Raw genomic sequence first — 26,525 nt, 5'->3', positions numbered from 1 at the left:
GCGCAGGCAAGGTAAGTAGGATGTTTTTTTTTTTTATATAGGAACCATGCATACAAGGATAGGGGAGAAGGAGCCATGCATACAAGGACAGCGATGAGGGGACAATTCATACCCGACTTATACTCGAGTCAATAAGTTCATCCAGTTTTTTTGTGGCAAAATTAGGTGCCTCGTCTTATACTCGGGTCGACTTATATTCGAGTATATACGGTAAGCAAAACCCAAATGCTGGATCTGGGCCTATGAGTCTGTGCACATCATGTATCACAAAATCAACAGATTAATTAAGTACTTTTTGAGATTTTTCTGATTATCTTTAAATTCTATATATAGACGCTTGGTATTTAAATGTTAAGTGACACATGTTAATTTATTCATTTTATTATGTTTGCTTCTTTAGAAGATCATAAAATCGGAGTTGGTGCCGTTATTTGGGCAAAGCAGAAATCTGTAAGTAACTTGCTGATTACAGTGTTAAAAACTAGATGAAACCTCCTCTCAGAATAACACGTCTAAGAATGTGCTCTCTGTTTTTTTTTTTTTTTTCTGTATACGAGAAAAACAAAAGACACACGGATGATAAAAACAGATACCCGGACAAAAAACTAGTGAAAATCTGATTTGACACACAATCTTTTTTTTTTACAAAAACAAAAAGATCTGTGAATTTGGTCTTGCTGACATGACATGCAGTGTCTCCATTCTCTCATCCGCATGGATTGAGAATAGCGTCAGAACAATTCTTTTTCAGTAAATCGATATTCATTAGAAGCAAAGCGCTAAACCTTATAATAATTGCGAGGCCCTTACAAGATTAGAACTTGTCCTACAAACCATGGCATCACACAATGTAATACCTGAGAAATAAAAAGGTCCAAAATGTGGGAATGCTGAGAATCAAAAATAAAACAAGACTTCTGCTTTTTAAGGCCAAAAGTCGCTGATCCTGAAAGGTTAATGTCTCATTCACAAAGTCCGATCCAAGGAGATTTAGTACACTGCTATTTAGATAAAGTACAAGTGTCACCCACCAGCAACCGTCAGTACAAGTACAATACACGGGTTGTCCACAGATATGTAGAAAATGTTAGGGTGCATTGACTCTAAATGATCATGGTCGTTAAACAACCGCTGATCGGCTACGTGCAAGACGATCGGCGATTGTTTAGTAGCCTGATCAGACAGGCTGACCGCACTTTCGTACGCACAGAGCAGTGGTTACTATGATCGTTCTGTGTGCATAACCTGTAATTGTTCTCGGCAGTATTTGATCTCCTTACAGCGCCACCAAGAACGATGATTTTTTAAACCTTTAGTGTCCAGGCCAAATTTTTCAAGTCTGACCTGTCAATTTATATCGCAATAAATCTGGAATATTTTATCATATATGCCAGTGATGACTGTTTTTCGTGACACATTCTACTTTATGTTAGTGGTATATTTAGGTTGATACATTTTGCTTTTGTTTATAAAAATGTCAGTTTTCAAAATGTAATGTTTATTTTTTAATCCGAAAAGTCATACGACATAAAGTAAATAGTTAATAAATAACATTTACCATTATGACTGCCTCACCTCAGCATAATTTGTTATATGTTAATTTATTTTTTTAGGATATTACATTTTTCATTTTTTTTTTTTTCCCTGAGGGAAATTTTACAAAATTAATTTTTTTAGGGACCTATACAGTTTTGAAGTTACCTTGAAGGTTCTCTGTATTGGGAAAATCCCGCAGATTGATACTATTTTAAAAACAGCGCCCCTCAACATATTCAAAACTAATGATAGTTTATTAACCCTTCAGGTTCTTTTCAGAAATAATGCTAAGTGAAATGATATATCATGGGGTGGGGGACACAGAACATGGTATAGTCTGCTGCCACCTGGAGGCTGACACTGTTATTGCATGTAAATAAATTGTCTCCTCCCCAGGAGACTATACTCTGCCTTTTGGAGTCAGGCTTCCTCAGTTGAGTGGAGTATCAATTGAAGGCAAAGTCTCTCTCAAACCTGTCTTAGGTTAGGGGCTAACACCATCTTTGCTTTGTGTTTTTCAGATGGATTTCTCTGGGTAACATTGTAATTGTGCACTCTGTTTTACCCATATAGCGACGGATAGTACAGGCTGTAATTATGCAGTCCGTATCCAATTGCATTGGTGTGGCCGGACCAATGTACCATGACATCGTTAGTCAGGTACTGGGGAAGAAGTCTGTAAGCTAACTAGCTTTTGCCCTCTGCACAACATAGCACGCATTTGTATGGAGTGGAAGTTAAAGGGATCCGCATGTATGCCACTTGAGTCTCCAAGGCAGTGATGGCGTGGAATAAGCATTTGTGTTATAGACTTGTGGTTGGCTTCCAGGATTTGGCATTAGCCGAGATCACGGTTCAAATTGTGCAGGCCGGGAAGTATCTCTGTTCAGCATTTTTAGATGTAGCAGCAAGTAATTGCGTGGCGATTCTCTATATGCTGTGGCTCAAGGGTTGGAACGCGGACCTAGCTTCAAAAAGATTGCTGACAGGACTACCATTCCAGGGGCCTCGTTTATTGGGAACCAGGCTAGATAAGATAATTTCAGAAGCTACAGGGGTAGCCATCATTTTCAGAGACGTGGGGCCTTGCAGGTCCGTCCCTTTAGTCAGTTTTCAGCACCGGACAAGTCGGGTCGGCAGGTTGGACCGATGGTCTCCCAGGAGCCTAGGAGAGTTACCTTTTAGACCCATACCCTTCAGATGACCTTCTGGATCATGGGCTGGGCCCTCCGGGTCCAGAGACAACATCAAGGTCAATGCTTGATGGGCTTCCCCCACTTAGGGATTTTTCCCGGGTGGGTGGACTCTGCCTGTTTTTATCTGGAGGGATGGCTTGGGACAATTCGTGATCTTTGGGTCAGGGAGATCATCTCTTTGGATTACAGAATAGAGTTCACTACTCTGCCTCAGGATCGTTTCTTTTTGCTCTCGCCCTCCCAGGGCTTCAAGCATGAGAATCAGTTTCGACTAGGCGATGGCTTTCTTCTTCAGGCGGGGGGTGATTGTAGGTCTTCTCATTTCAGAATGAGGGCTCAGGGCTCTAATATTCGGACTGGCCACAGTGCCATGGGTATTCATGAAGATCCTGGCCCTGGTTATAGCACTGCTGCAGTCATGGGGGATAATTATTTTCCCCTATCTGGATGATATTTTTGTCAAAGCACCATCTTTTGCTCAGAATCTAGAGAGCATGCAGATCGTTCTACAGACTCTGGAGCGATTCAGTTGGATTGTCAACAGGACACAGCGGCTACAGTTTCTGGGAATGGTGTTTGACAGCGTTCAGGCATCTATATTTCTTCCGGGGGGGAATAGATTATCTCTTCAGTTTTCCTTCAGAATTTTGAAGCATTTGGGCAGGCATTCCCTTCGATTTTGCATGAAGGTCCTAGGAAAGATGGTGGCGACGTTTGTGGCAGTGCTGTTTGCTCAGTTTCGGGCAAGACCTCAACAGCTCTCTCTTCTAGCCTCTTGGGACAGGTCAATATAGTTCCTGGATTGGCCTATTCCCCCTTTGCTGTCCCCAGTCTCTCAGGTGGTAGTTAACGTCACCTCTGCTAACACAGGGTCTCTCTTTTTGTCCCATTCTGTAGCAGGTGCTCACCACAGATGCCAGCCTTTTCGGCTGGGGAGCAATCAACCGTCACTGGATGGTCCAGGCAGTCTGGAGCAGTCAAGAGACTCCCAATCAGCGTACTGGAGCTCAGAGCTGTCCATCTGGCTCTATTACATTGGCAGCACTTAGTCGTTGCCAGTCAGGGTTCAATCGGATAATGTTACTACTGTGGTCTATAGCCATCGCCGCAGGGGCATATGAAGCCCATCTGCCATAGAAGAGATGGCAGAGATTTTGGAGTGGGCAGAGGACAAGGTTCCTCTGATCTCGGCAGTTCATATACTAGGGGTAGACAATAAGTAGGCAGTCTACTTTTATCGCCAGCAGCTACCCGCAGGAGAGTGGGCTCTTCACCCATAGGTGTTCAGGCAGATATATCAGCGGTGGAGTACACCAAATATCAATCTGTTGTGGCAAGGTATCGGAACCCTCAGGCACCTCTCTGCCTTACCTCTATCCACCTCTACCGCTTCTACCCATACTTCCCAAGATAATCAAGGGCATAGGGTGTTCCAGCCATTCTTATTTCTCCAGACTGGCCAAGAGAGGGCCTGTTAATCGGATGTTATCAATCTCGGGCAGCACGGTAGCTCAGTGGTTAGCCTTGCAACACTGGGGTCCTGGGTTCAAATCCCACCAAGGACAACATGTGGAAGGAGTTTGTATGTCCTGTTTGTGTGGGTTTTCTTGGGGTTCTCCGGTTTCCTCCCACATTCCAAAGACATACTGATAAGGAATTTAGATTGTGAGGCCCCATTGGGGACAGTGATGATAATATATGTAAAGCACTGCGGAATAAGATAGTGCTATATAAGCAAAGCATAATAATATAATTCATCTCCTGGCGGAAGTCCCATGGGCTCTTACGGACCGCCTTGACCTTCTATCCCAGGGTCCTTTTTTCTTTTGAATTTACAGGTGCTCAATTTAATGGCATGGCTGCTAAATCTGCAATTTGAAAGGCAGCAGGTCTATCTTAATCAGCCATCCAGACTATGATAGAGCCTGGAAGCCATCCTTGTTGTGCATCTACCATCGCACTTGGAAGGCTTACTTTCATTGGTGTGATAAGCACAAAACAACCAAACTAGAGTATAATCCAAAACATATTAAATTTTATTCAAAATCAATAATGGTAAAATCCATAATTAAAACAGAGGCTACCAATCCACACAAAAGGACAAAACACTGGCTGGATAATACTATTGCAGCTCCAAAAAAGTGTAAAGTGCCAATTAGTAAATATATACTGTATGTGCAAATATGCAAAGTTTTATAAAGGCATAAGTGCAAAAAATGAAATATAAGTGAAGCAGCACCGAATCCCGTGCAAGTTAAATAGACTACATGTGTACTAATATAAAAGTGTAACCAAGTGGCCATAAACAATTACAACAAAGCCCCATGTATATAGTATACAAATACAAAACAAAAAATGCAAGAGGAACTTACATAAAAGCCAGTGAGTGTCCAGTCGCCCCCAACTCACGTTTCGTGTCTCACTTCATCAGGAGGCGTCATTGGTGTGAGTCTACCAGTGCTTCATCAATGTATTTTCACTTTCCAGAGCTGCTCTCCTTACAGTCTGGATTGAAGGCAGGTCTGATGCTTAACCCTTTGAAAGGGTCAGGTGTTTTCCCAGGCTATTCTGTTTCAGGGGAATTTGACATCTAAACCTCAGGTTAAGACTTTTCTCCATGGGGCCATCACATTAGGTCACCCTATCGGACTCTCCTTGGCATCTGAATCTTGTTTTGCAGGCTCTTCAGTCTCCAAATTTTGCTCCTATCAGAGAGATCAGAAAGATCTCTACACTTTTTCTTTCTTATATGGTGGCTTTTCTTATAGCCATCACATCCATCAAGAAAGTCTCGGAGCTTGAGGCTCTGTCTTGTAGCTCTCCTTACCTTATTCTTCATCAGGATCAGATGGTGATGAAGCCAATTTCATCTCTTCTCCCTAAGGTGGTTTCGAGTTTTCTCCTTAATGAAGACATTCTTTTACTCTCCTTTTGTCTGGCACCATCTCATCCTTTTGAGAAGGCTCTGCATATGCTGGATGTTGTTAGAGTCGTAAGGTACTATTTATTGGCCACTGCCTCGCTCAGGCGCTCTAATTACTTTTTTTTCATTTTTAAATTTACCAGAGGGCCCTAGTAAGGCTTGAAAAAGGGCCATGCAGGTCTGAAACATGTTGCTTGGGCGCGCAACAGATATTTCTTTTCTGCCTCTTTAATTTTTATGCATTGTGTTCAAGTATTTTTTGTACCTTTTTTATACTACTGGGTCATTAAAGCAATTCTTTTACGAAGATGTGAGTTCCTAACTCTGGAAAAGTGACACATCTCCAACACCCCCTCAGATAAAATCCAGCGAGTTCTGTGCTACCAAATCCAATTGCCCCCTCCTTCTGAGCCCCATTGTGCCTAAACTGCAGTAAGCGGCCACGTTTGGCATTACTGTAGCAGGAAGAGCCCAATTACCTTATATACTCGTGAATAAGCCACAATTTTCAGCCCATTTTTTTGGGCTGAAAGTCCTCCTCTCGGCTTATACATGAGTCATATACCTGGGGGTCAGCAGGGGAGGGGGACCAGGGGTGTCAGAGATCATACCCCCCGGCACGGTCTCTGCAGCTCCCCCGCTTCTCCAAAGTCTCCCTGCCTTCAGCGGTCGCATGGTACCGCTCATTAACCTCATGAATATGCGCATATGGGTGCATAGTCTATGGAGCAGCATATGGGGCATATTCTATGGGGCAGCATATGGGGGCATAATCTATGGAGCATTTTATGGGGGCATAATCTATGGAGCATCTTATGGGGCATAATCTATGGGGTCACCTGTGGGGGTTTTCAGTTGTTTAGGCGCCTTGGGGGCCTTGCAAATGTGACAGTGTCCGCAATCTATTTCAGACAAATTTGTGTTCCAAAATGCAATTGGTGCTCCTTCCCTTCCAAGCCATGCTGTGTGTTCAAACAGAGGTTTATGGCCACATGTGGAGCATGAGTGCGCTCATAAAAAGCGTTTTTAAAATGGTATCACTTTTAAGGAGTTTCCAATAAATAAGCCTCACAAAGTACATTTAAAGCTGAATACCGTTTTTTTCTGGCGTATATGACGACTTTTTAACACCTGAAAATTTTCTCAAAAGTCGAGGGTTGCCTTATAGGGCGAGTGCGGAGCAATCTGCGGTCGCCGCATATGGTGGGGGGAGCGGTCCCGATGACGAGATGAGGGGGGCGCCTCACTGGGAAAGGACGCCCGGGGTATGGAAAAAAAAGAGAGAAAGCGGTGATTTGCCTAGAAAAACACGCCTCTTTCACCCGTCTGGCCCGCCCTTGTATCCTATTACCTTCTTCTCTGCCTCTCAGATCTCGCACATGTGCGCCTGCGCTGCTTCAATGCAGTCCTCAGGAGTAGAGATGGGCAGTTTTATCTCTGCGGTTAAAATTTTAAAAAATTCACTTGAATGGGGGGCCCGAACATCCAGTCAGAGAGCCCGCGGTTCCCACGCTGTCAAAAGACAGCGGGAGCACTCAGCTGTGATCGGAGGTATAAAGTTTACCTCCGATCACTGGTGTCAGCTGATGGGACTACAGCTCCCATCATCTGACACCTGCTACCGCTAATAACAGTGAGAGCAGGAGCGGCGGATGGAAGTATTCATCAGCCGCTCCTGCGCTGTAAATAAATAAAATAAAAAAAACAAAACAGCGTGGCTTCCCCTGTATTTTTGCTTAACAGTCAGGCAACCCCCAGCTGTGAGCTTTAGCAAGGTGATTTACAGTACAGTGTTATTCTATGGGGGAAAAAAACCCGCTGTGCTCATGCTGCGGAAACGCAGCGTTTTTTTTTCCGCAGCATGTCAATTCTTTGTGCGGATTCCGCAGCGTTTTTACACCTATTCCATTATAGGAATCCGCAGGTGTAAAAACGCAGGCAAAATCTGCAATAAATTTGCAGGAAATCCGCATAAAAAACGCACGGATTTTGACCTGCGGATTCTGCCAATAAAAGCAGATTCCGCGCAGAAAATTCCGCACAGCAATCCCCTACAGTATGCTGCTCTGAGATGAGCTAGCAAAAACCTGATGACAGGTGCCATTTAATTGCGGTATAAAATGGAGGCGTTTGCCATTCGCATGCAAAGCGCCATGGAATAAATGGCGCTATAATAATTATAATAATAATAATCTGGACCTGGTAATTTTCTTATTTTAATCTCTTTAAGATGAAGTTATGTGAAATAATTCTATGTAGTCACGTTATTTAACAGTCAGGACTTTGATGTTAAAATAGACGTTCTATATAATTCCCTGACTCTTGATCATCTGCTTTCAGAGCTCATTTGATTGTGATGGGACAGAGACCATGTACTTCGTTGGGTGTGGATATAATGCGTTCCCTGTGGGCTCAGAATATGCTGATTTTCCTCACATGGATGACAACCAGAAGGATAGAGAAATCAGGAAATTCCGATATATTATCCATGCAGAACAAAACGCAATAACATTCAGGTAATTTGTTTTCTCTTTTTTTTTTTTTTATACATGTCTCCCCTATATTATGGAATAGTTTCTTGGCACTCATACTTTGGATGGCGGCATAAATCTTTGTTGCATACAGTATGTACACCACTTTTTATATGAATAGCTACTTGAATGGGCTGGTATATATATTGGAAATTGCAAACTCTGGTACTGGAAGTGATTATGTGTCATCCATCAGTCACCTTACCACTGCCGCTATTAATAAAAAAATAATCTTTATTTTTATATAGCGCTAACATATTCCGCAGCGCTTTACAGTTTGCACACATTATCATCACTGTCCTATTCTGGTGAACGCTGATATCAGTGATTGCCTGCAGTGGTCAGGTGACTGTTGGACAGGATGTCATCACTTCTGAAGCTGGCGGGACCACAAGAGCAGGCAGCAGAGAGCTCTAGAGGCTTCTAATGTTTATTTCTTTAGTTTAGAAGAATATGCTTTGTTTAATTATAAAGAATCCTTTATGGACACAACCTTTATTTACGTCTACAACAGAGTGTGCAGACGAGGGGTTATGGCTAGAAGAGTCTAAAGCGTTCCAAAATGATTAAGAAATGGACCGTTTTAAAATATATCTGTGCCATCGGGAGGTTTTTGACGAAATGTATTACTGAAAACTAATCAGAGATGAAGGGTCCGGCTGTCGATTGCCATTTTATCATATTATAAATATTGCAGGTGCCAAGAAATTAAACCTGATGAACAAACTATGATCTTTGTGACCAAATGCCCATGTGATGAGTGTGTTCCCCTGATTAAAGGATCTGGCATCAAGCAGATCTATACCGGAGATGTGGACAGTGGTAAAAAGAAGGCTGATATATCGTACATGACATTCTCTGAGCTCAAGGGAGTTGGTAAATATACTGTAAGTATTCACTAATATGTACGGTTTTAATGTATCTGTTTAGAGTTGATACACTTCTCTTGTCCAGCCATCCACATCTACATGAATGCTGTTACTGTTTATTAAAAAATATGCACTTAAGCCATTTCCGTGTCAGACGTCTGCATGACAGTGATGTGGCCAGCATGTCACTGGTTACTTGGCCAGCATGTCACTGTTTACGTGGCCAGCATGTCAATGGTTACGTGGCCAGCATGTCACTGGTTATGTTGGCAGCATGTCACTGGATTTGTGGCCTGCATGTCACTGGTTATGTTGGCAGCATGTCACTTGTTATGTGGCCTGCATGTCACTGGTTATGTGGCCTGCATGTCACTGGTTATGTGTTCATCATCTCACTGGTTCTGTTTTATTTGTAAGAAATGACAGAACATCTAAGGCTGGGGTCACATGACCAATTTTCTGTCATCTGAGAAAATCTGGCAGTTTATGCTAATTATACTCTTATCAGACTGACCAGAATCAGACATGGGGACGGCCCCACAGAATAACATGGGGATGAGTGCTAACTGTCAAAGCAATGAGTAACACAAGCCTTTAGGTTATAGCATTATGTAGGTGTAGGTAGTACTGTCTCCCTGAATTATGAGGGCAAAGCTGGTCCTGTCCAATATTATTCTCAAGTGTTCTGAGGTCAAAAGTGTTACTGCCACTCAGTCTCATACATTATGGTCATGGTAGATATATATTGTATCCTATACAGTTTTGTGAATGTGTCTGCCCCCTTCCTGATTTCCTATTATTTTGCATGTTCGTCACACTTAAATGTTTCAGATCATCAAACAAATTTAAATATTAGACAAAGATAAAACAAGTAACCACAAAGTGCAGTTTCTAGATGAAGGTCTTTATTAAGGGAAAAAGCAATCCAAACCTACATACACAGCATGTGTTACAGGGAGAGGCATTCCCACAAGAGAAAGATCTGAAACGTGGATTAGGTTGCAACCTGCATTTCAAGGGGTCTGAAAATGAATTAAGACTGCAGCCCAAAACTTTGTGACATTTTATTAACTAAAGGTTACCACTGACATAGGTGTACAAATATTTATTCCCCTGTCAAAGGTGCCCATATACATTAGGGTACCGTTACACCTAGTGATTTACCAGCGATCCCGACCAGCGAAATGACGCGGTCAGGATCGCTGGTGCATCGCTAGGTGGTCGCTAGAGAGCTGCCACACAGGCAGATCTCACCAGCGACATCGCTGGGGACGGGGATCGCTACTTACCTGTCAGACGCGGCGATCCTGCGTCCTCCCTCCCGGCTCCACGCGTCGCTCATCATCACAGCAGGAAGCGCCGCAGGAAGTGGCCGACGAGAAATGGTCCAGGAGCTTCTCATGCGATCAGCGATAACCAGCGGGGGAGCCAGTCGGAGGTATCACATGCAGCGATATCGCTAGCAATATCGCCGCAACGTCACAAAATCGGTGACTTTACAGCGATTTTGCTAGCGATATCGCAGTGTGTAACGGGGGGTTTAGACACATGTTTGCAGAGAACTAAATATTTTGACAGGACTGGATGATCAATATAATGTGTAAGGGGTTGTCTGTACTATTACCATCACAAAGAAGGAGAAGGAAGGATCGGCGGGCTGTGGCTTTAGCTTATTCACCTCTTCCTGTTGAAAACATATCCACACCTAGCCAAGCCAAGTATGCTTGTATATGGGAATGCCTGGAGGAATAGTCAGCTGTATGCTGCTGTAGACAAGATCTATCTAAGGTGTATGGGGAGCTGGAGCAAGGGAGTCAGGAAATTAATGAGAGAAAAATAATGTCTTCAGAGGTTAGAAATTGAAAGCCTTTTATTACTGTGTTTAACAGCAAGGATGGACTATGGCCTCTATAACTGATACGTGATGGCAGTATGTGAATGACAAGTCATTTCCTATCTGCTGGTTTAATACAATCTGGCCAGACGGTAAAAAATGACACTGGAGAACTACATATCGTCCCTGTTGATATATATTTCCTCCTGTACCAATGGGGGCATGCGTATTTACTGTTTACTTTAATATTGATTTTAGTTTATATGTCACATTGTAAATTATAATACAATAGATCATATTTTGGATTTTGTACACTTTAATATTTTATAAATACAGAAAAATTCCATGAGTCTTCTACAGTCCTCTGTTGTGAATTTGTTTTCTGGCCTCCCTATGGTTATTACTGAAGGTAGTGGAGCTGGTCAGATTGACAGAGGGGTTGCGAGTTATCTTTCTGGGCTCCCTCTGGTGGTTACTGGAGGTAATGGAGCTGATCTGATTAACAGAGGCTTGCCACCTGATAATGAGGACGATGATTGGAGATCTTGGGTTTCAGATTGGGATTTAAGACAGCCGACTCCCTCTATCCCTGCTGGTGATTTTCTTCTGCCTCCTGAGGTCTGATGTTTCCAGCTCAGTCCCTGCATATTCAGCTAAGTGTTCATTTGCTGTTCTGTTTGCATTTGATCTGGTTTTGTCTATCTCAGTTTTGTGTGGGTCAGCCAGCTGCGGCTGGGGCTGTGCTGAATCACTGTCCATATGTTACTGCTTGTGCCAGTTTGTTTTTGTCCCTTATTAGATTGGCCTCTTTTTGCTCTGCTTTCAGAATATACCAGAGTGCTGATATAGTGGGCGAAGTCGTGCGACTTCAGTATTTTTTGCATCAGACGTGTTGGACTTTTTGCAGGGTTTTTTGCGTGATTGCAGACAGTGTCTTTCCTTTCCTGTCCTGTCTAGTCAGTGTGGGCCCCATCATTTGCTCAGTCTATTTTTCTACCTGCGTTTGTGTTTTCACCTTGTCTAACCGACAATATATGTTTGGGGGCTATCTATTCCTTTGGGGTCTGCTCTGGATCATTTTAGATTTCCCCTTTCTTGCTTTAGGCTTATTTAGTTCTCCGGCTGTGCCGAGGCGTCTAAGATCATTGTAGGTACACTCCACGGCTACTGCTAGTTGTGTGGATAGGATCAGGGGTCTGCAATTAGTTACCAACCTCTCTGGCTTTCTGTGGCTTAGCTTGGGCTTGCTTTCCTCCTCGTGACCCATTCATAACAGTCCTCAATATTAAAATTGCAAGTCCAATATGAGGCACTAGAGTTCTAGACCTCTTCCTCTCTGAAGAGACAAATTGCATAATTCCCAGAAGAGCACTCCACAAGGAGAAACGATACTTCTTTTTTTTTTTGATCAGATTGTTATAATGAAAATGTTAATAAAAACTAACAGGTGAAAAACAACTGTATCACCATCCATCCAAACCCCACCCACACCCCCAGCCCGGTCCACAAAAGAAATAAGAAAATTATACAGAAAAGCACAAACCTTACGAAAATATAAAATACATGCACATAGACACAGTGGATAACAATGTCGACCAAAATCAGCTATTTAGACGAATAGGTTCGCTGCTGGTAGACCCGGGATGTCCAGCCAACCAGCCCAAATTTGTTCAAAAGTATTCGGTCGTCCCCTCTCAAGGTATATGGCTTTTTCCTCTATAATGTATATAGTTTAATTTATTAATATATTCTGTCCGAGATGGCACCTTGTCTGAAATCCAATGGTATGCTATCAGTTTCCTAGCAGCATAAAGCATTCTGGCAACTGCGGTTTGAAGGTATTCATCTCCCCCCACATCTTCCACATAAAGCAAGACACAGACAACGGGGTCTCGCGGGATATCCTGTCCTGTAGTCACGTGAATAAAATTAAGGACCAGAATCCAAAATACCTGCAAGCAGGGGCACGTCCACAACATATGCAAGATATCATCATTCTCGTGCGCACATTTAGGGCACTGCGAATCCGTCCTCATCCCCATATCAAATAACCATTTAGGGGTTCTATAAACTCTATAAAGAATATACAGTTGGGACAAACGATTGGGTTCACTAAGAGACAGCCTGGGGACCATCTGCAGAATAGATTCCCATTGATCCTCTGAAATGTCGCCCAATTGTTGCTCCCACTTCGCCAGCGCTCCTATCGGATGCCTCACCAAAACCATTGAAAGAAGTCCACCGTACACAAACGAGATTAAACCCCTAGTGGATGCCTGCCGCCCGAGCCTGCTGACAATAGCATCCTGGTGTATAGATATACTATTCATTTGGTCCTGCACTGTGTAGGCGTGTCGCAACTGCAGATACTGGAAGAACATAGAGTGTTGGAGCGGAAAATCCCGTCTCAGTGTGTCAAAGGACTTAAAAACCCCATCCTCCACTAATTGCGACAGCCACCAGATACCTATTCGCCTCCATTGCGCAAAACCTTTAAGCGATCTCATTTGCGGCAAATACAGGTTATCCCAAATAGGGGAGTATTTTGTGAAACCCGTGATTCCTCTTAACTGTTTAATTTTATCCCACGCTTTAATCATGAGAAGGACCGTAGGATATCTAGACGCCCAAGGTTTAAATCTGCCCGCCTCTAAATTGGATAACAGCGACCCCTGACCCACAAGAGCCCGGAAAATCACCAGGCTCCCCGCTGTCCCTGCTGGGAAGCTCTCCATACCCCCCGCCATGTGCTGACATTGAGAGGAGAGAAAGTAGAGCCACGGATTGGGCAGCGCCAGCCCCCCTCCTCTTTAGATTTTTGTAAATGTTCCAATTTAATCCTTGCACCCTTTTTTAACCAAATGAGTTCTCTAAATATCGCATTAATTTTGTAAAACCTATTTTGAAGGAGCCAGACTGGGGAGTTGTGAAGAACATACAGAAGCTGCGGCATGATCACCATTTTCAGTAAGTTCACTCTCCCCACCACAGAAAGATACAACTTAGCCCAGGCCTTAACCTTCCCCTTAACCCCTTCATGACCCAGCCTATTTTGACCTTAATGACCTGGCCATTTTTTGCAATTCTGACCAGTGTCCCTTTATGAGGTAATAACTCTGGAACGCTTCAACGCATCCTAGCGATTCTGAGATTGTTTTTTCGTGACATATTGGGCTTCATGTTAGTGGTAAATTTAGATCGATAATTTTTGCGTTTATTTGTGAAAAAATCAGAAATTTGGCGAAAATTTTGAAAATTTCGCAATTTTCAAATTTTGAATTTTTATTCTGTTAAACTAGAGAGTTATGTGACACAAAATAGTTACTAAATAACATTTCCCACATGTCTACTTTACATCAGCACAATTTTGGAAGCAAAATATTTTTTTGTTAGGAAGTTATAAGGGTTAAAAGTTGACCAGCGATTTCTCATTTTTACAACAAAATTTACAAAACCATTTTTTTTAGGGACCACCTCACATTTGAAGTCACTTTGAGGGGTCTATATGGCAGAAAATACCCAAAAGTGACACCATTCTAAAAACTGCACCCCTCAAGCTACTCAAAACTACATTCAAGAAGATTATTAACCCTTTAGGTGTTTCACAGGATCTAAAGCAACATGGAAGGAAAAAAAGGACATTTTAATTTCTCCAACAAAAATTTTCTTTCAGCATCAATTTTTTCATTTTCACATGGGCAACAGGATAAAATGAATCCTAAAATTTGTTGGGCAATTTCCCCTGAGTACACCGATACCTCATATGTGGTCAAAAACCACTGTTTGGGCGCACGGCAGGGCTCAGAAGGGAAGGAGCGCCATTTGACTTTTTGAATGGAAAATATGCTGGAATATTTAACGCTTGCCATGTCGCGTTTGGAGAGTCGCTGTGTGCCTAAACACTGGCGCTCCCCCACAAGTGACCCCATTTTGGAAACTAGACCCCCCAAGGAACTTATCTGGATGCATAGTGATCACTTTGAACCCCCAGGTGCTTCTCAAATTGATCCATAAAAAAAAAAAAAAAAGTACTTTTTTTCACAAAAATTATCTTTTAGCCTCAGTTTTTTCATTTTCACATGGGCAACAGGATAAAATGGATCCTAAAATTTGTTGGGCAATTTCTCCTGAGTACACCGATACCTCATATGTGGTCATAAACCACTGTTTGGGTGCACGGCAGGGCCCGGAAGGGAAGGAGCGCCATTTGACTTTTTGAATGGAAAATTAGCTCCAATCGTTATCGGACACCATGTCGTGTTTGGAGAGCCCCTGTGTGCCTAAACATTGGAGCTCCCCCACAAGTGACACCATTTTGGAAACTAGACCCCTTAAGGAACTTATCTAGATGTGTAGTGAGCACTTTGAACCCCCAAGTGCTTCACAAAAGTTTATAACATAGAGCAGTGAAAATAAAAAATCATTTTTTTTCCTCAAAAATGATTTTTTAGCACGCTACTTTTTATTTTCACAAGGGTAACAGGAGAAATTGGACCACAAAAGTTGTTGTCCAGATTGTCCTGAGTATGCTGGTACCCCATATGTGGGGGGGGGCACTGTTTGGGTGCACGGCAGGGCGCAGAAGGGAATGAGCGCCATTTGACTTTTTGAAATGAAAATTAGCTCCAATCGTTAGCGGACACCATGTCGTGTTTGGAGAGCCCCTGTGTGCCTAAACTTTGGAGCTCCCCCACAAATGACCCCATTTTGGAAACTAGACCCCCTAAGGAACTTATCTAGATGCATAGTGAGCACTTTGAACCCCCAGGTGATTCACAGAAGTTTATAATGCAGAGCAGTGAAAATAAAAAATCTTTTTTTTTCCTAAAAAAAATTTTTTTAGTTGGCAATTTTTTATTTTCACAAGGGTACTAGGATAAATTGGACCCCAAAAGTTGTTGTCCAGTTTGTCCTGAGTACGCTGGTACCCCATATGTGGGGGGGAACCACTGTTTGGGCACACGTTGGGGCTCAGCAGGGAAGTAGTGACATTTTGAAATGCTGACTTTGATGGAATGGTCTGCGGGCGTCATGTTACATTTGCTGAGCCCCTGTGTGCCTAAACAGTAGAAACCCCCCACAAGTGACCCCATTTTGGAAACTAGACCCCCCAAGGAACTTATCTAGATGTGTAGTGAGCACCTTGAACCCCGAAGTGCTTCACAGAAGATTGTAACGCAGAGCCATGAAAATAAAAAATCTTTTTTTTTCCTCAAAAAATGAATTTTTAGCTCGCAATTTTTTATTTTCACAAGGGTAACAGGAGAAATTGGATGTGTGGTGAGCACCTTGAACCCCCAAGTGCTTCACAGAAGTTTATAATGCAGAGCAGTGAAAATAAAAAATCATTTTTTTTCCCTCATAAAAAATGAATTTTAGCACGCAATTTTTTTTTCACAAGGGTAACAGGAGAAATTGGACCCCAAAAGTTGTTGTCCAGTTTGTCCTGAGTACGCTGATACCCCATATGTGGGGGATGACCACTGTATGGGCACACGTCAGGGCTCGGAAGGGAAGTAGTGACGTTTTGGTATGCAGACTTTGATGGAATGGTCTGCGGGCATCATGTTTCATTTGCAGAGCCCTTGATGTACCTAAACTGTGGAAACCCCCCACAAGTGACCCCATTTTGGAAATTAGACCCCCCAAGGAACTTATCTAGATGTGTAGTGAGCACCTTGAACCCCGAAGTGCTTCACAGAAGATTGTAACGCAGAGCCATGAAAATAAAAAATCTTTTTTTTTCCTCAAAAAATGAATTTTTAGCTCGCAATTTTTTATTTTCACAAGGGTAACAGGAGAAATTGGATCCCAAAAGTTGTTGTCCAGTTTGTCCTGAGTACGCTGATACCCCATATGTGGGGAGGGACCATTGTTTGGGCACACGGTTTTTCATTTTCACATGGGCAACAGGATAAAATGGATCCTAAAATTTGTTGGGCAATTTCTCCTGAGTACACCGATACCTCATATGTGGTCATAAACCACTGTTTGGGTGCACGGCAGGGCCCGGAAGGGAAGGAGCGCCATTTGACTTTTTGAATGGAAAATTAGCTCCAATCGTTATCGGACACCATGTCGTGTTTGGAGAGCCCCTGTGTGCCTAAACAGTGGAAACCCCCCACAAGTGACCCCATTTTGGAAACTAGACCACCAAGGAACTTATCTAGATGTGTGGTGAGCAGCACTTTGAACCCCCAAGTGCTTCACAGAAGTTTATAACGCAGAACCGTGAAAATAAAAAATATTTTTTTTCCTCAAAAAATGATTTTTTAGCCCGCAATTTTTTATTTTCACAAGGGTAACAGGAGAAATTGAACCCCAAAAGTTGTTGTCCAGTTTGTCCTGGTACCCCATATGTGGGGGGGAACCATTGTTTGGGCACACGTCAAGGCTCGGAATGGAAGTAGTGACGTTTTGAAATGCAGACTTTGATGGAATAGTCTGCGGTCGTCATTACGTTTGCAGAGCACCTGATGTGCCTAAACAGTGGAAACCCCCCACAAGTGACCCCGTTTTGGAAACTAGACCTTCCAAGGAACGTATGTAAGATGTGTTGTGAGCACTTTGAACCCCCAAGTGCTTCACAGAAGTTTATAATGCAGAGACGTGAAAATGAAAAAATCATTTTTTTCCACAAAAATAATTTTTTAGCCCCCAATTTTTTATTTTCCCAAGGGTAACACGAGAAATTAGTCCCCAAAAGTTGTTGTGCAATTTTTCCTGAGTACGCTGATACCTCATATGTTGGGGTAAACCACTGTTTGGGCACACGGCAGGGCTTGGAAGGGAGGGAGCACCGTTTGACTTTTTGAACGCAAAATTGGCTGGAATCAATGGTTGCACCATGTCGCGTTTGGCGACCCCCTGATGTGCCTAAACAGTGGAAACCCCTCAATTCTAACTCCAACCCTAACCCCAACACACCCCTAACCACAAGCCTAACCCTAATTCCAACCCTAACCCTAATTCCAACCCTAACCCTAATTCTAACCCTAATTCCAACCCTAGCCCTAATTCCAACCCTAACCCTAATTCTAACCCTAATTCCAACCCTAACCCTAATTCCAACCCTAACCCTCTTTCCAACCCTAACCCTCTTTCCAACCCTAACCCTAACCCTCTTTCCAACCCTAACCCTCTTTCCAACCCTAACCCTCTTTCCAACCCTAACCCTCTTTCCAACCCTAACCCTCTTTCCAACCCTAACCCTCTTTCCAACCCTAACCCTCTTTCCAACCCTAACCCTAACCCTCTTTTCAACCCTAACCCTCTTTTCAACCCTAACCCTCTTTTCAACCCTAACCCTAACCCTAATGGAAAAATAAAAATAAAAATATTTTCTTTATTTTATTAGTTGTGCCTACCTATGGGGGTGATAATCGGGGGGTTTATTTACTTTTTCTTTCATTTTGATCACTGTGAGAGTGATCAAAATGAAAGAATAGAATCTGCAGCCGGCAGATTCGAGCGGGCGCACTGCGCATGCGCCCGCCATTTTCTAAGATGGCGGCGCCCATGAACCGGACCCGCCGGACACCGGGAGCGACAGGGGGACTTAGAAGGTGCCGGGGGAGGTGAGAGGGGGTGAGGGGGGGATCGGAATCTGGCGGGGAGCAGAGGGAATGGGAGGGGGGCAGATGATGACAGCGGCGGCAGATCGCCGCTGTCATTCAGTTGCGGGGGGGGGGCGATCGCCGGGGGGGGGGGTGGAATCGGTGTCTCCAGCCATGTCCGATGCTACAGCAGCATCGGCCATGGCTGGATTGTAATATTTCATCAATTTTCATTGATGAAATATTACTATCGCTCTGATTGGCTGTTTCACTTTTAACAGCCAATCAGAGCGATCGTAGCCACGTGGGGGCGAAGCCACGCCCCCTGTGGCGAAGAACAAAGCCCCCTGTATCTGCGGGTCGGGTGACCTTTCAGTGACCTAGGTCACCCGACCCGCAGGGGGGCTTTAAAGTCATGACGCCACATAGGCGTCATGGGTCGTTCTGGCACGACTTTTCATGACGCCTACGTGGCGTCAAAGGTCGTGAAGGGGTTAATCCTGGCTATCAGTGGCGAGAGATTCAAATACTCAAAATCCATTAGTTTATTAGATATCATAATACCCAGATATTTAAAAGTCGTTACAACCGGCACCTGTGTGACGTTGATTTGGATCGGATCTAAAGGGGGGATCGCAGATTTTTCCCAGTTAATAACTAGTCCCGAGACAGCTCCAAAAGAATTAAGGAACAGCATCACATTATGTAATGATCTGTCAGGGTCAGCCAAGAACATAAGCAAGTCATCAGCATAGAGTGCTACTTTCTCCTCCTGTCCTCCGTATCTGAACCCCTCGATGCCCTTATCATATCGTATTCTGGAGGCCAGAGGCTCTATCGCTAAAGCAAAGAGTAGCGGGGACAGAGGACAGCCCTGCCTCGTACCTCTATAAAGAGGAAAAGGGTCAGACAGTGATCCATTTGCTCGTATTCGTGCTTTCGGTTCGGAACATAGGAGCCTGATCCAGCTAATAAAACCCGGACCAAACCCCATACAGCGAAGTGTAGCCCAGAGGTAAGTCCACTCTACACTGTCAAATGCCTTGGCGGCATCCAGAGACAGGACCACCCTCCCCCCCACATTATCTGCCCTTACCTGCATGTTCAAATACAGTCGCCTAATATTTATGGCCGTAGACTTACGAGGCATGAAACCCGTCTGATCCGAATCCACTAACGATTCCACCACCTTCGAAAGTCGAGTGGCCAAAACCTTCGCAAGGAGCTTAATGTCCACCGTCAGGAGGGAAATGGGTCTATATGACGCCGGGAGTGTCAGGTCTTTATCCTTTTTTGGCAGCACAGTAATAATAGCTTCCCGCATAAAAGATGGGAGAGCTCCATAACTGAGACTATCATTGAATACAGCCAGCAAGGTAGGGAGTAGTACAGATTTATACTTTTTGTACACCTCAACCGGTAAGCCATCCACCCCCGGCGCCTTACCATTGGACATAGATCCCAAAGCCTCTTCAAGCTCCCCCAAGTCCAGCGGCTCATCAAGCATACGTCTCGCCTCGTCAGTTAGACGTGGGAGTTTAGCGGGCCCCAAAAAGTTGTCAAAAGGTCTTCAATCGAGGCCTTGGTGTGTGAGGAGTATAACTCGGTATAAAAAGTCTCCAAAATTCTCAAAATACCTGGCGTGTCATTGAAAAGTTGCCCACCCACATCCCGAAGGCCGGCTATAAACGAGGACCCCCGCTGTGCTGAAGTTATGACCGAGAGCAAATGACCCACACTCTCCGCATTTTCAAAATATTGAACTGACTGAAGCATACGTTTTCGTTTCGCAATTTCTAGCGTCATTTTAGGCACCTTCAACTGTGTCTCTTTTAGCCTCCTCTGAGTGGCGAGAGTGAACTGCATGGAGAGCGCCTTTTCCGCATCCTCCAGTTCATGAAGTATAAGCTGAAATTCTGCTCTGGAATTGGATTAAAGCTTTGAAATATCACGTATATACATGCCCTGCAGGTATGCCTTCAGAGTTTCCCAAACAGTCAAACTAGATGCTGAACCCAAATTAAACCTGAGATGTTCCTGTATCTCAGAGCTAAAGCTATCATTCTTATCCACTAGCTGCAGCCAAAACGGATTAAGTCGCCATAACGGTTTAGTTGTCAATCTATTATCCCCCCCCTTGATTTTAATGGACATGGGTGAGTGATCCGACACTGTTCTCGGGAAATAATTAACGTCTAAAATTTTTCTCAGCATCAAATCATCACTCACTGCCAAATCAATGCATGACACTGAGACAAAGGTAGAGGAGAAGCATGAATATTGGTAGACATCAGGATTATGACTTCTCCATATGTCAGTCAGGGCTAGCTCCTGTAACAAAACTCCAAAAGGGGTACAATTACCTCCCGGTTTCAGGGGTGCATGATTACCTCTGTCCCAGTGAGAGTCCAAAGCATTATTAAAATCTCCCACCACCATTTAAGGGACCCCCGGAAAGTCTCTCAACATGGTATGAATTTTATATATAACTTTGCTACTATATGGTGGGGGGGATGTATATAGAAATGAGTATCATTATCTCGGCAAAGAGTTTGCAGAATAGAAAGACGAATTGCCCCTCCGTGTCCACCACCACCTGATTGCATGTAAACTGGGCACCTGTACAGACCAGTATGCTAACTCCCCGGGAGTATTGAGAGTACGTGGAATGATACCCATGTTGTACCCACCTCTTATTTAATATATCAAGTGTCTCAGGAGTAAGATGCGTCTCTTGTAAGCATATAACATTTGGCTTCTGATCCATTATAAAGGAAAATATGGCCTGTCTTTTTACTGGGGACTTTAGCCCTCTAACATTCCAGCTAAGTATTTTAATGTCACCCATTCTCAAGTCGATGTACAGTCAGTGCCAATATCCACCATGTCATAGTAGAACTTACATTGTTGTGCACAAAAGTTACATAGGACCCGACAAACCCATAGAACCCCCCCCCCCCAGAACTCTCCCCAACATATCCCCCGGCAGTGCCAAGGGTATTTCAAACAAGGGCGATGTTATTCCCTTCCACATTAGTCAACGGGCGTTTCACTTCCTAACTGCTGCCCACACATAACAGGATGAGTCCCCACGGCACATGGCAACCATCTATAGCAAAACGACAACATGTCAAACAGTTTCCTGCAACAGAACCGAAAGTCAAGACACCAGACAGAGCAGAAGTGTCCAAAGTAGCAAATACATCATCAGCCGCTTTCCCGGTCTTCCTCATCCTTCCTCAGCTGCTGTTCATTTAGATCCAGCCAGTCCATAGCATCTTTAGCATCCAGAAAAAAGTGAATTTTGTTCCTGGCCTCGACCCGCAGCTTGGCCGGGAATATCATAGAATATCTGATACCTATGGCCCGTAGACGTTTTTTGATGTCCATAAATTTAGCTCTCATTCTTTGGACTTCTGGCGAGAAGTCAGGGTAAAGAGAAACTCTGTAGCCATCAATGGAAAGGTCGGGATGTTCTCTTGAGTATCTAAGGATATTATCCCTGTCCCTGTAGTGGAGAATTTTAGCCAAGATAGGTCTCGGTTGGTAACCAGCAGGAGGAGGGCGGGTAGGAACCCTGTGAGCAGGTTCCACAGCATATAAATGAGTTAGATTATCAGTTCCTATTTTCTCCTTAATCCAGGCTTCAATAAAAACAGTAGGATTTTTGCCTTCATAACGTTCAGGCATGCCAACAATGCGGACGTTATTCCGTCTAGACCTATTTTCTAGGTCATCAGTTTTGGCCCACACAGCAACCATATCTCTTTTAAGTTCTTTATGATGCTGCGTTGCCTTAGACACAGTACCCTCCACAACTCCGACTCGTTTCTCAAGTTGCCACTGTTTCCACGATTGATCTGTTCTGTACTGTAAGTGAATGTGTTCCATTAACTTGTGTCAAAGACTTTTATGGTGCAGAGAAAGACAGCAATGAAGGCTGGAATGGATATCTATTCTCTTCAGCAATTGCTCCCGCTTTTGTCTTGGACGCAAGGTGAGCCAAAGATTCATCTGGAGACCACATAGACAACAACATGAAGAGGAATTCATGATTGAATCATAGAATGGTAGCATTGGAAGGGACCCTCCAGGGTTATTGTCTCCAACTCCTGCTCAAGGCAGGATTCACTAAACCATCCCAGACAGATGTCTGTCCAGCCTCTGTTTGAAGACTTCCATTGAAGGAGAACTCGCCACCTCTCGTGGCAGCCTACTTCACTCATTGATCACGTCACTGACAGAATTTTTTTTTCCAATATCTAATCTGTATCTTCTCCCCGTCAGTTTCATTCCCTTGCTTCTCATGTTTCAATTTCCAAATTGAACATCACACTGGTCCTACTCCTGGGATTATGGTGTGAGGTGGCATAATATACGGTAGCCAAACCCCTCTAGTCTTTATTCCAGGAACACTAAGAGCTCAGCGTTACATTAATTCGGTGGCGGAACTAGTAGTATAGCCATCTATCCAAAGGAGTTTTGTGCGTGGCGATCATACCCGATGCTGAATAAATTGAGATAATTTGAAAATACTGTTTTCCTTTTTCTCATTATTAGCATATTATTACCATGTCTATCAGTCCTGTGATTTCCAAAATGCCACACCTTTTCCTGCTTGGTGGTGCAATTCCCACATTGAGTGTATAATGTCTGTATACTATAGAGGGAGTATTAGTAGACCTATATTAACATAAAAGAAGGATGAACAAACTAAATTGTAAGAGGGTAAATCAGAGGCACCTGGGGTGACACAGGTAAGAGGAGGCTCCGGTGGCCACGGACTACCGACATGGCGCTGGAAATCTTTATTTTTTTTTCCCGCTATTAGTAATATTTACCCAATCAGTGACGCATTAACACTTACGTGATGGTGGCAGATTGCTCTATTTGAAGCTGAGATATTGCTGTACGGCGACCCTGAGTAATGAGGCGCTGGCTGCGTGACTTCTTAGGTGGAAGGGTGGTTGTCTGTCCTACATCAGTGACGGTGACAGCAGATCGGGTTATTTTTGGGACCTAATTATTTAGTGATTGTGCATTGATTCCTCTCATCAATACCATGTGATCAATGACACATTCACTGTGAAAACGCTACTAATGAGCCTCCATGTTATTAGAATGCCCTGGGCTACACAGGAGTCTAATCAGTATTCAGCATTTGTCTCCGACCCCAGACACAGGGCGAAGGTTTATAAACACATGCCGAGATTTATCAAAACCGATGAAAAGGAGTTGCCCATCGCAACCAATCAGCGTGCTTTCTTTTTTCTTTCCAGCATCCATTGCAATGCTGTAGTGAAGGCTTAGCTGGTCATATAGCAGATTTGCTGTTCATGAGCACAACTATAACCTGGATCTGTGCAGTATGGTTCCATAATACAGCTCCCATGTAGATCTATACACCCAGACCATATCTCCAGTTTATCTCAGATTTTCTATGGCTTTGCCGAGCTGTCGGGGACTTTCCAATCACTTTTTCCTCCAGATAATACATTGTTTTGATCATCACTAACATTCCTTAGAATTGCGCCCTCTTGTGGCCATAATCATTGACTGCTAAAAAAAAAAAGATTCAGAGGATTTCCAAACAACCCATGTCAGCTAGTACAGAATGGGCAATAAAGCCAAAGTTCACACTGTTATTTTTGATTGCATGAAAAAAAATCAAACTTTAGCGGAAACCATTCTTTCAAGTGGACCTAGTAAGGAAAACTCATATACTAGATATGCACATGTCCTAAGACTTATGTTCAATAGTGGAGACCCCACGAATCACTAAAACGAGCACTCCAAGTGTTATTTCCTTTCACCTCATGTCTGAAGTTTGGAGGAGTTATTATGTAGCAGCGGTTAGACATCTGAACATATACGGAGTCACATTGTTCATCGCTAAAGAATTGCTTCTTGGCTACACAAAAAATATATAAATGAAAGGGACAGCCCATCCTCAATCCCAGTGTTTGTACCAGCTAAAATAATAACACTTCTGCTCCACTCCAGTGCAGGTGCCATTTCGGCAGTCGGCACTGGTTCTCCAAATGTTCCCTTTGTCCTGTATGAAAATGCCAGTTCTTTTAAAGACCCATGATAATTTATTTTAAGTTACCCATGAGCAGCACGGCGGCTCAGTGGTTAGCAGTATAGACTTGCAGCGCTGTGGTTTTGCGTTCAGATGCCAAGGACAACATCTGCAAAGAGTTTGTATGTTCTCCCCATGTTTGCGTGGATTTCCTCCGGTTTCCCCCACATTCCAAACACATACTGATAGGGAATTTCGATTGTAAGCCCCAGTGAGGACAGCGATGATGTCTGTAAAGCGCTGTGGAATATGATGGCGCTATGTGGAATCATCCCTAAGAATTAGGTCCGTGTGGGACACCTGAAGAATGAAGGGTACACGCTGTGGACAGATGGGGCTGAGCTGTGCAGAAATCATACAGTGGTTGGGTGTGGGCTTATTGCCGTTGATATGATAGTGCTGGTTGTCAGGCATCTATGGGACTTGTGATGGATTGATGTTCCCATATACAGTTCCATAAGTTTGGAAGATGCAGAAGTCTTAGAAATTAATTATCTGTGCAGGCTTATATTAGACCATATTTGTTTTGTTTTTCATGAGGGGTTATTAATGCTTTTACGCTTTTTTTTTCCAAACAGTGGCAAAATAATCCTCATAGACGGAGTCCTAATAACGCATCACCTTCCATAGCTGCGGAAAGTGAGTATATTATCCTATGGCTCCTCAGAGTGCCTCGAGGTGATCTAATAATATTGACCTCCCTCTGTGCTCCTGGGTAATGTCTCAATTCATTTTGTAGATGGAGATCTGAAGAGCAATGATGAAGATGATTTAGGCTTCACGAACTAAAGGATTTGCTTTGGGAAGAGCTCGTAAATCTGGTCTTTCATTTCCTGTGATTTGACGTTTTATTTTAGAAAAGATTTTATTTATTGCAGAAACTTTTCTATTTTAAGAAGAGAAGAAATTTTATTTATTTTTTTTGCTAACCAGATCATTAATTAAGGCGCTGTCTGTTCAGTCACTCAGTTTGGGATGCAGCTCTCAGGTCAGGTCGGAGTTAAGACACGTGTGGACATAGGTCCATGAAGATCTACAAAGAAAGCAAGTGGCTTTCCAGTAATAAGTGACGGGAGCAGCACAAATGTCATTACAATATACAATCTGGTGAAATCCTGATAATCCAACTTCTGTGTTTCTGGTAAAGAACCACATGACGAAGTAAAACGGCAGAGGCAACTAATTATTTTTTTAATCATAAGAGTATTTTATGTAATAATGTTTCAACATATGGTTTTAATCTGATGCCTTGAACAATCTCTAAAGTTACAGCTACATTTTGCCCTTTTTTGTGTGGTAATCCAGAATATGTCATGAAATTATGTTTTGGTATTGTACATATACACATTCCATGGCTAAAACTCATGGGACACACATTTTAATACATTTAGTCTCATTGCTACGGGTGTATAACATCAAGCCGCTCACCATGCAGTCTGCATTAGTAAGGAGTCAGATGGCTGTATAACTTGGACAGGGATCGAAACGTAATGCCCGGTCTGGCCAGCGGCTCTCCTGACCCGGCCACGACACCATATATTTCAATGCAGCGTGTTGGGAGAGCCACCGACCAGATCGAACATTACTTTACGATCCCTTTCCAATTTATACGGCTGTCTGACTCTTCCCCTACTAACGTTTGTGAAAAAATGGCTTGTTCTAAAGATCTCACTGATACCAACGTGTGTCCCAGTGCTTTTGCATATAAAGAGTATATACTGTATGTAACTTTATTTTTTCCCCACTAATATATGTGTGTTCATATGATATATATATATCACAAAAGTGAGTACACCCCTCACATTTAGTCTCAGATGTGATTTGGGAGCAGGTGTGGTAAATTTGGTGTTATCGCCATCACATTCTCTCATACTGAGTACCTGGAAGTTTATCATGGCACCTCATGGCAAAGAACTCTCTGAGGATCTGAAAAAAAGAATTGTTCTACATAAAGATGGCCTAGGCTATAAGAAGCTTGCCAACACCCTGACACTGAGC

General features: G+C 43.3%; 1 protein-coding gene across 2 annotated transcripts in view; it reads left to right on the top strand.

Moving 5' to 3' along the window:
* The window catches only part of CDADC1 (cytidine and dCMP deaminase domain containing 1), a 44,627-nt gene extending 18,367 nt beyond the window's left edge, over positions 1-26,260 (top strand). For both annotated transcript variants that reach the window (XM_073546107.1, XM_073546106.1), the window contains exons 5-9: positions 401-450; positions 7,996-8,171; positions 8,884-9,073; positions 25,106-25,166; positions 25,267-26,260. In XM_073546107.1, coding sequence (XP_073402208.1) covers positions 401-450; positions 7,996-8,171; positions 8,884-9,073; positions 25,106-25,166; positions 25,267-25,316 — 527 coding nt within the window. In that variant the 3' untranslated portion in view covers positions 25,317-26,260. The remainder of the gene's footprint in view (positions 1-400; positions 451-7,995; positions 8,172-8,883; positions 9,074-25,105; positions 25,167-25,266) is intronic.
* The last annotated feature ends 265 nt before the right edge of the window (positions 26,261-26,525 follow it).

The sequence above is a fragment of the Dendrobates tinctorius genome, unplaced genomic scaffold, assembly GCF_039654945.1.
Source record: "Dendrobates tinctorius isolate UK_male_01 unplaced genomic scaffold, ASM3965494v1 ptg000145l, whole genome shotgun sequence".
In the NCBI taxonomy this organism is placed as follows: Eukaryota; Metazoa; Chordata; class Amphibia; order Anura; family Dendrobatidae; genus Dendrobates; species Dendrobates tinctorius.
Note: the sequence above shows the minus strand (reverse complement) of the source record. Positions and strands in the feature narration are given on the sequence as shown.